General features: G+C 50.4%; 1 protein-coding gene across 1 annotated transcript; it reads left to right on the top strand.

Moving 5' to 3' along the window:
- The first annotated feature begins 5,172 nt into the window (after window positions 1-5,172).
- Window positions 5,173-6,560, top strand: LOC125525490 (zinc finger CCCH domain-containing protein 37-like). Its single transcript, XM_048690489.2, has one exon. It carries the CDS (start codon window positions 5,433-5,435, stop codon window positions 6,234-6,236), a length of 804 nt encoding a protein of 267 aa, XP_048546446.1. The 5' UTR covers window positions 5,173-5,432; the 3' UTR covers window positions 6,237-6,560.
- Window positions 6,561-9,242: the final 2,682 nt, after the last annotated feature.

Below are 9,242 nucleotides of genomic sequence, written 5' to 3'. Positions count from 1 at the left end.
CAAGTTTGAGATCATAGCAATCGCGCCCGACGGCCAACCAATTGAACCCCTCCGGACAAAGAGCGCATTTGTTGCTCAGTGCGGGGTTCTGGTTAGGGACAAGATCCAGATAAGCATCCAGCAATGGTTTAAGCCGGCTACAGAAGACCCTGAGGTGTCTTATGTCAATGATATGCAGAAAAATGATCTTTGGACCGAGCTGAAGTCAAATTTCACCCTACCGCCAGAGGATAATCCAGAGAACCCAGTTAAAGAGCAATTAATCAAGTCTTTTGCTCTTAAGAGGATGGCAGAACTATTCAGGAGGTGGAAGAAAGAGCTGAATAAGTTTGTCGAAAATAATGAGACACCAGAATTCAAGGGCAGATATAAGAAGATCAGAGATCACTGGCCCGCATTTGTGGCCCACAAGACATCGGAAAAGAGTAAGAAGATGTCGGCGACAAACAAGAAAAATGCTGCGAAGAAGATGCTTCACCATCGCACGGGGTCAGGTGGCTACCTCGTAGCCCGGCCTAAGTGGGCCAAGACTGAGAATGATCTGGTTGATAAAGGGATCGAACCAGAGACAATTAGCTGGCCAGACCGTTGCTGGACTTGTTTCTTCGGGGCTGGCGGAACCTTGGACCCTGTAACAGGGAAGTGCATTTGGACGAATGATCAAATGGACATACCAGTCAGGAAGCTTAAGCAGTATATCGAAGCAGCGCGGCAAGGGAAGTTCTTTCCAGACAGAGAGAACGACGAGCTCACAATGGCCCTCGGGAATCCTGAGCACCCTGGATGGACACGAGGCATGCCAGGCTCCATTCCGTGGAAGGTTGGGTTTTCGGACGTAGGCGGTTACAAATCCCATGAGAGGAGGAAAAAAGTGCAGCAGACCCAAATGCAGACGCTGCAAGCAAGGGTAGACGCGATAGAGGAACGACAAGCAAATCGCAGCAAACGTACTGCCGAAGCTTCCCTCGAAGCTACCCCGCCATCTCAGCGCAGAAGCAGCGTGGCTTCCACCGAGCTGCTTTAGCCGGAGCATGCCTTGATGGCTCCTGCCAGCTATCCCGTGGATGCTATCATGGAGTCTCAAAATTGCCACCTTATGACGCAATGGATGAATTTGAAGGTCAAGGCGGCTGTTGGCTCTGTTTATCCTACTGAACCCAGCGCAACTTTTCACTGCCGGCCGATTCCAGAAGGATATGCTAGGGTGATGGTGGATGAAATAACGGAGGGATTTGAGGACCTCCAGCTTGACCACCCTACCGGTGAAGGGGAGACTCGGCTGGGGTCTGCTCTGAAGACTCCATGCCTATGGCGGAAGGAGCTCATCAACCTTCCGAACTGGACGCCTCCGCCTCCTCCTCCTCCTCCGGCGAGTTAGGGCACTTCGCCTCCTCCACCACCTCCTCCTCCGGTGAGTGACGATCAGGGCCCTCGGCCGGCTCCTTCTCCAGCACGTGGCGGCACTCCGCCTGCGCCGGCGCGCCCGAGCAGCCAGCCTCCTCCTTCTCCGCCTCGTCAGCAAGGGCGGAAGAGACCCGCCGCCACTCCAGCAGCTGCTCCGGCACGTCGTAGTCCTTCTCCTCCGCCTCGTAAGCAAGTAAAGAAGACAACCGCTTCGTCTGCTCGGCCGGCGTCTAGCAGTACAACCAGAGGCGGGAGGACATATAGATTCTGTCCTTCTCTGAAGAGTCCACAGAAGTTACCATACGAGAGGACCCCGGAGGAGAACGCGAAGATCGCGCGAACCGAAGTGGATGACTGGTTTCAAGGGTTGAGAGCAAAGAGACATCCACCTCCGGAGGAGAAGGTAGATCCGGTGAAAGTGAAGCGCACTCTGGCTGCCCTGGAAAAACCACCCAAGTCTCTGTCGAGAGGCAACTATGAGCGCATTGCAAAGACATGGGCCGAAGCGGAGCGGTCGGGAAGTACATTCAGTGATCAAAGGCTGAAAGAACGACGAGCAGCTGGGAAACAAATTGCCCAGCTCGGTGAACAAGCGAAGCAATCGTGCCCCCCCCCCCTCAAGGTGCCTAGCGACATCGTCGATCCGAGGATGGTGCCCGGTTATGGCAATGTTGACGATTACCTGCCCGACGATGTACATTATGATCCCATGGAGGTGCAGATACACAGATACGAGTACGGGAAGCCTCTCGTCAAAGATGAAAAATCTTTAACTACGATGATGCGAAGATTACATGATTGGTACTTGAAAATCTGCAGAGAGTCTGGGGGAGGAGTACTTTGTATGCGAGAGTTAAACCGGAGCATGACCTCGTTAGAATTGAACTGTTGCCTATTCCATTTGAGGAGTTCTATCAGTTTTTCAATCAATTGGCCCTCGATAAAACAACGATCACCTGCTACTGTCTGTAAGTACTACTACTTCTGTCATTAAGTCTCTCTATATAGCTCATCTCTTTCATTGCATGTATTTATAATTATCCTCACTATATTATGCAGAATGAAGATCGCCGAATTGAAGAAAAGACAAATCAGTGATATTGGGTTCGTTAACACATATCTCATAGATGCAACTGAGGTTGAACATCGTCCCGGAGATACCGAGGCCAACTTGCTACGATCATTCAAAAAAAAAATGAAAACAAAGATATAATACTCTTTCCTTACAACTTCAAGTGAGTGTTACTGTCTTGTGCATATTCGGTTTCCCTTATATATTAGTCTAGGTTATAGTAATGTAATTGATGAGTTATGCATGTGTGTGCAGTTTCCACTATATTCTCCTAGAGATTAGGCTTGAGCAGGGAGTAGTAACCGTCTTGGACTCTAAACGAAAAGATCCCCAGGAGTATGCGGACATGACTGAAATCCTCAAGAAGTAAGTTAAATCGATCATTATCCACCATATCAGCAACTTTGTTCATTTCCTGATATCAAGTAATTGTTTTCTTTGTCCGGCAGGGTTTGGAGAAAATTCACCAGAAAAGTTCTGGGACTGCCGAAGGAGCTGGAATTTAGACACCCGAAAGTAAGTACTATAGTAGCATGTTCCACGCATCTCCTAGTGATTCAAGCGCTAGTTTCATCAATACCATTTAGCATTCTTGCTTATCAGTTTGATTGACCTCTATTTCTTGTAAAGTGGTTGTGGCAGGAACAAGGGAATGATTTATGTGGATACTACGTCTGCGAGTCCATCCGCCACACGACCTGTGAGCGGGGCGGGTACTCTGACGAACAATATGAAGTACGTAACTAACAACATTCACAATTTTATTTTATTACCATCATTTGTATTGAGTTTCATTCATTCATATATATATGTATTGACCCCCTTCTTCAAATTAGATGTTTCGGAAGCGGGATGAACTCTTAGCACCAGCTCGCATGCGAGCAATTCAAGAGGAATTGGCGGCATTCTTTCTTGACCACGTGATCGCTGAAGACGGAGAATATTATGTGGACCATGAGTCCGTATAATTATATTTGTAAGAGATAATTATTGTATATATGTAGCCGGTAGTGTCGGATAGATATACGAGAACTTGTTGTTCGACCAATCTCTCGGAGAAGGAGAGGTGGTCGATATCACTTCTCTCTATATGCATATATGTTCATGACGATCTTCTGTTTCCTTCGTTTGCTTACTAGCTAGCTAGCATGTCTAGTCCTCTCTATACGTATGTATAGTACGTAGCGTCGACCAAGCACGGACATAAGAGAGGACACTTCTCTCTATTAATTATAGCTAGCTAACACAATATATGAAACACCTAAGTTAACCCCCCCCTTCAAAAAAACAAAAACCCCAGCCACAGAAATGCTGACGCGTGGATGCCTATTGGTTCCGGTTGGTGCCACCAGCCGGGACCAAAGGGTCTCCTGCCTGGGCTCCGCGCACAGGCCACGTGGAGGCCCATCAGTCCCGGTTCTGGATTAAACCGGGACTAAAGGGACAGGGCATTAGTACCGACACTTTAGTCCCGGTTCAGGAACCAGGACTAAAGGCCCTTACGAACCGGGACAACAGGCCCTTTTTCTACCAGTGGTATTGTCCATTACATGTTTTAGGACCTTCGGCGTGAAATTTTCATACTAACTACATTTTTTTTTGACGAAAACTACATGTATTGTTTGTGCAGGATGGGTATGAATTGAGGAAGCAGTTTTTATTATACTTCCCAAAACATCGTAGGAATGAAGCTAAAGGAAACTTTCCTGATATTATGAAAGAATTTCTTAAACGCATCATCTAGGCATTAATAGTTTTGTAATAGATGTTTAGTTGGAACATCGCTCAGCTTGTTACATGGACATGTCGTTAATTTTTCTTTATATTATCAATTTACATTGTAAAAATGGACTTCAGTTATTAAACAATTGTGTTTGTGTTATATTATTTGTATGTATGGAATTTAACATGTAACTCTTGTAAACTATTTCAAGAGCCCGTGACAACGCACGGACACTCTATTAGTTTTTTTTATAGCTCACATCTTGTATGTGTTTCGACTTGAAATTTCTCGTGGCCATAAAACATCATCCTCTTAACATTTCGTCTCTTTTGTTTTTCAGATTTTTTTCGAACCTTTCGAATGTGGTTTCCATGTCATATTCTCCCGCGTGAAGAGTGTGGTTTCTTGAGTCGGTAGCACCGGTTCGCTGCGGACAGCCGCGGGCTGCGCTCGACCACAGTTTGCGCTCCAATTTCCATAGGATTCGTGGGCGTGAGCTGTGAGCACGGGAAGACACACAGCACCTGCGCCTACGTGTAAAAACTGTTGTGCACGAAACCTCACAAGCTCCTCATTCAGCTGATGCAATCACGCAAGCCAGACGCACTCGTAATCAATACCGTCATACACGCACCGCTCAGAAACACAAGTATACCTTCATCACACGTAAGGTGGTACGTACGGTAAACTTTTGCCCAGCGTGTCCTGTCTCCTGTGTTGCGCCGTGTGGCCTCTGCTCCCGGAAATGGGAAGCCAGAGAGAGAAACAAACCGCCCCTGATCAGCCGTAAACGAGAGCACCAGAAGCCTATCTATGTCTAGAATCCAGAAGAGGAAGAAAAATAAAGGCGGGCGGGGTGCGTGCGTGCGTGCCGGCGGCGGAGGAGAGAAACCATCCCGGCCGCGACGTGGCGGGCAACATGCAGCACCCGCCTCGACCGCGCTCCACGTACCCTCGCCCACCCCCACGTACCCCGCCCCGCGCCAAAACCACCCCACGCCGATAGCCCCCCGCCCGCAACCAACAGCGGTCCATGCGATACCGCCCCTCCCCGCACCGGCGCGCGTCCCGCCCCCCGCCGCGCCACCTGCCGGTACTATAAAGCGACGCGCCACCCGCCCCACGCCCTGCTCCCCCACACCACCACCACCACCACCGCCGCCGGTTACCGTCACGGCGTGTCATCACACCTCTCTCTTTCCCTCTCCCCCTCTGACAAGGACAAGGACGGCCATGGCGAGCCACGGGCATGAGCACGGCCTGCTGCTCGACCCGGCCGCGCTGGCCTACTCCTGGGCCGCCGAGCCGGAGTTCCCGCCGCAGCTGCTCGCCGCGCTGGGGGAGTACCTCTCCTCCTCCGCCGCCGCCGCCGGCGCCTCCCACGGGGACCATCAGTCTGCCGTCGACACCGACGCGGACGCGGAGGCGGACGACGAGTTCATGATGTACGAGTTCAAGGTGCGGCGGTGCGCGCGCGCGCGGAGCCACGACTGGACGGCCTGCCCCTACGCGCACCCGGGGGAGGCGGCGCGGCGCCGGGACCCGCGCCGCGTGGCCTACGCGGGGGAGCCCTGCCCGGACTTCCGCCGCCGCCCGGGCGCCGCGTGCCCGCGGGGGTCCTCCTGCCCGTTCGCGCACGGCACCTTTGAGCTCTGGCTCCACCCGTCCCGCTACCGCACCCGCCCCTGCCGCGCCGGCCCGGCCTGCCGCCGCCGCGTCTGCTTCTTCGCGCACGCGGCCGGGGAGCTCCGCCTCGCCTCCCACCACAAGGGGCCGGGGCCGGACTCGCCGCCGGCGCTGTCGCCCAAGTCCACGCTGACGGCGCTCTGGGAGTCGCCCCCGGTGTCGCCCGTGGAGGGCAGGATGAGGTGGCTGGACGCCATAGACGACGCCGCCGCCGCCGACGCCGAGGTCGGGGAGATCATGCTCGCAATGCAGCAGCTCAGCTTCGCCAACGCAGCACCGTCAGGAACGCTGCCGGCGGTGACGGAGGACGACGGGCCGGACCTGGGGTGGGTGTCGGAGCTGGTCATGTGATCAATCAGGAGACCGAAGCCCCACCAAGCAGCAAGCAAGACAGCAGCAGCTTCAGTAATTAATTAATTACTCGTATTATATTAAGCAACCTATTATTAAATTCTACCATTCCCGGAGCCGGATGCATCATTCTTCTGTAGATAAACAAGCGCGTATGTATGGTGCAAGCTGAATACAGCAAAGAATTGTAAAATTATTAAGCGTGAGTGCCTGTTTTTTTTTCCGAGACCGTCAATGGTTTCGGATTAGTGGGAACTAAATGAGTGTAATGGGCTAGTAGCCTGCCGCTGTTTCGTGATCTATAATATCATTTGATTTGATGTACTTCGAGTGCAGCTAGCGGTGTCTCGAATCTGCGTGCCACTAATTGTCTATGTGCTTGACTTTGTTGATCAGTTAGATTCTGCGAGGATCGGCTATGGACTTGTGAGGATGGGTCTCTTTCCTATGTGAGCTATCCGGCTCCTCCTTTCTCCTTTCGGTCAAGCACTCACGCTCAGTGAGTCCCAACTTCAATTCTTTGACTTCTTATAATCGCTCATGATATATACATTATTCGAGGCTACCTTTAACCACGGGTCAGCAGGGTTAGCACAATGACATGCAACATGCATGTTGCACAAAGCATATATATCATCCAATTCGTACGTGAAAGAAGTAATGATATAATTTTTACTTCCTTCGTTCCAAATTACTTGTCGTGGCCCTATTGTTCCGATGGAGAGAAGAACCTATAATTAGCTTTTCGGGGGGAAATTTTCAAACGAACAATTTCAACAATTTCTTATTTTATTATGTTCAACTTTATGTATTCCTCTATACATAGAGTACATTAAATGTATAGAAATGGCTATAACAGAGTTGATACATCCATATCTACGACAAGTAATTCCGAACGAAAGAAGTATATTATACATCTTAAATATTAATAGTTTTATCATTGATTATATGCTACCTTAAATACGTATTAGGTCCTATATATATATATATGAAAGGAGGGGTATGAAAATTCGAAGAAAAGCCACTTGTCCCAAAAGAGAAGAGGGCACAACCCATTAGTTTGGTAGGGGGTGGCTTGGCCCTCTGATGATCTATATAATCATAGCTAGTGATAATCAGAATTGTGGAGGGTTTTTCGCCTGAATTCTTTGAACGAATTTTGAATTTAAAATCAAACAATTTTAAATTATACTCCCTTCGTCTCATAATATAAGGTATTCAATGTTAGAGTCAGACGAGAGACAGTTCTTTGGACCCCGAATCTAGCAAGGTCCTCACCAATGAATCCGACTCGCACAAAGTTCGGGGGGAGAAGGGGCAGCTGTTGTAGGTATGGACTGACAGATAGGCCGTGGGCAGGAAGATGGATCTCAACGTGCATGGCTCGTACGAAGAACTTGCCTTGGCCCTTGAGGGCATGTTCACCGTCTCGTCCGCTACCACATGGTACCGAGGTTTTTTTTAGGGAATGAAAGCGGGTGAAGAACGCGAGTTTATGATCTGTGGGGCATAAATTCTATTAGTTTTGCTTAAGCACATCTAGATGTGCTTTAAGTATTGCACATTTAAGTTCTATGTCATTGATTTTACGCTAAGATTTGTGCAAGCATTTTTTTTCTTTCTAACTTGATTGAGTCACTTAGATGTGCAATAACTAGAGCACATCTAGATGTATAACACCCCGGATGTGATTTACCCAATATGTACTTCAACTCTTGCCGTTTCCGGCGTTAAGTTATTTTATTTTCTCGGGTTCGGGTTTTTGCCTCTGTGTGTTGTTATCGTTGTCATGCATCTCATATCATGTCATCATGTGCATTGCATTTGCATACGTGTTCATCTCATGCATTCGAGCATTTTCCCCGTTGTCCGTTTTGCATTCCGGCGCTTCGTTCTCCTCCGGTGGTCATTTCTACCTTTATTTCATGTGTGGGGATTAAACATTTTCGGATTGGACCGAGACTTGCCAAGCGGCCTTGGTTTACTACCGGTAGACGCCTGTCAAGTTTCGTACCATTTGGACTTCGTTTGATACTCCAACGGTTAACCGAGGGACCGAAAAGGCCTCGTGTGTGTTGCAGCCCAACACCCCTCCAAGTTGGCCCAAAACCCACCAAAGCCCTCTCCATCATCTAGAGCGTTCGATCACGATCGCGTGGCCGAAAACCGCACCTCATTTGGACTCTCCTAACTCCCGCTATGCCTATTTAAAGACAACCCCGAATTTCTCCTTCCCCTTCCTCCCGAAACCCTAGATCCATCCACACCCGCCGCCACCGGACAAAGTCCGCCAGGCCGGACATTGTCCGACCCGCTCCGCCGCAGCCACGTCCGCCCGTGAGCCCCACATCGCCGCCACTCCCGCCGAGGCCCGCGAGGGCCCAAGGCCGGCCCTCTCCCGTCGCCGCCTGGGCCAGAGGCGCCCGCGCCGGCCGCCTCTTCTCCTACCTCGCCCCGCCGCCGCACGCCGTTCGCCGCCCGAACTCCGGCGAGCTCCGGCGCCGCTCAGCCGCGCCGCCCCATCCCGCCGGACGCCGCCCCTCGCCGCCGCGGTCCTCGCCGGCGCCGCCCGCGGCCACCCCGGCCAGCGTCTCCTCCTCGACCTCCTCACCGCCCGGCCCCTTCCAACTCCGGCGGTTCTTGCTACAGTAACTCCGGCAAGCCGCATCGAGAACCGTGCAGATCTCAGATCCAAAATTGCATCGGGTTGACTTTTTGCCCGAAACCCTAATATTTTTGGCTATGTTCATTGTGCCGTAACTTTGCATCCGTAGCTCCGTTTTGGGCATATAGCATATCAAAATGTTCATTTCAGAGAGTACATCATTTCATCTCATTGCATCATTTTTATTTGAATTCATCTTGATGCCCGAAATTCTGTTAGAAGAATACTATTTGAGATAATTGTCAGATCTGCTGCTCCAATTAGATATTTGTCATTTTTGCCATGATTATTGTGTGCAAGATATGCCCCTAAGCTCTTCATGAGTTTTGTTATACGTTTTT

The sequence above is a fragment of the Triticum urartu genome, chromosome 1A (genome assembly GCF_056163025.1).
Source record: "Triticum urartu cultivar PI428250 chromosome 1A, HENAU_Tu73, whole genome shotgun sequence".
NCBI classification, from domain to species: Eukaryota; Viridiplantae; Streptophyta; class Magnoliopsida; order Poales; family Poaceae; genus Triticum; species Triticum urartu.
The sequence above is the reverse complement of the archived record's forward strand: the minus strand, read 5'-3'. Positions and strand labels throughout refer to the sequence as shown.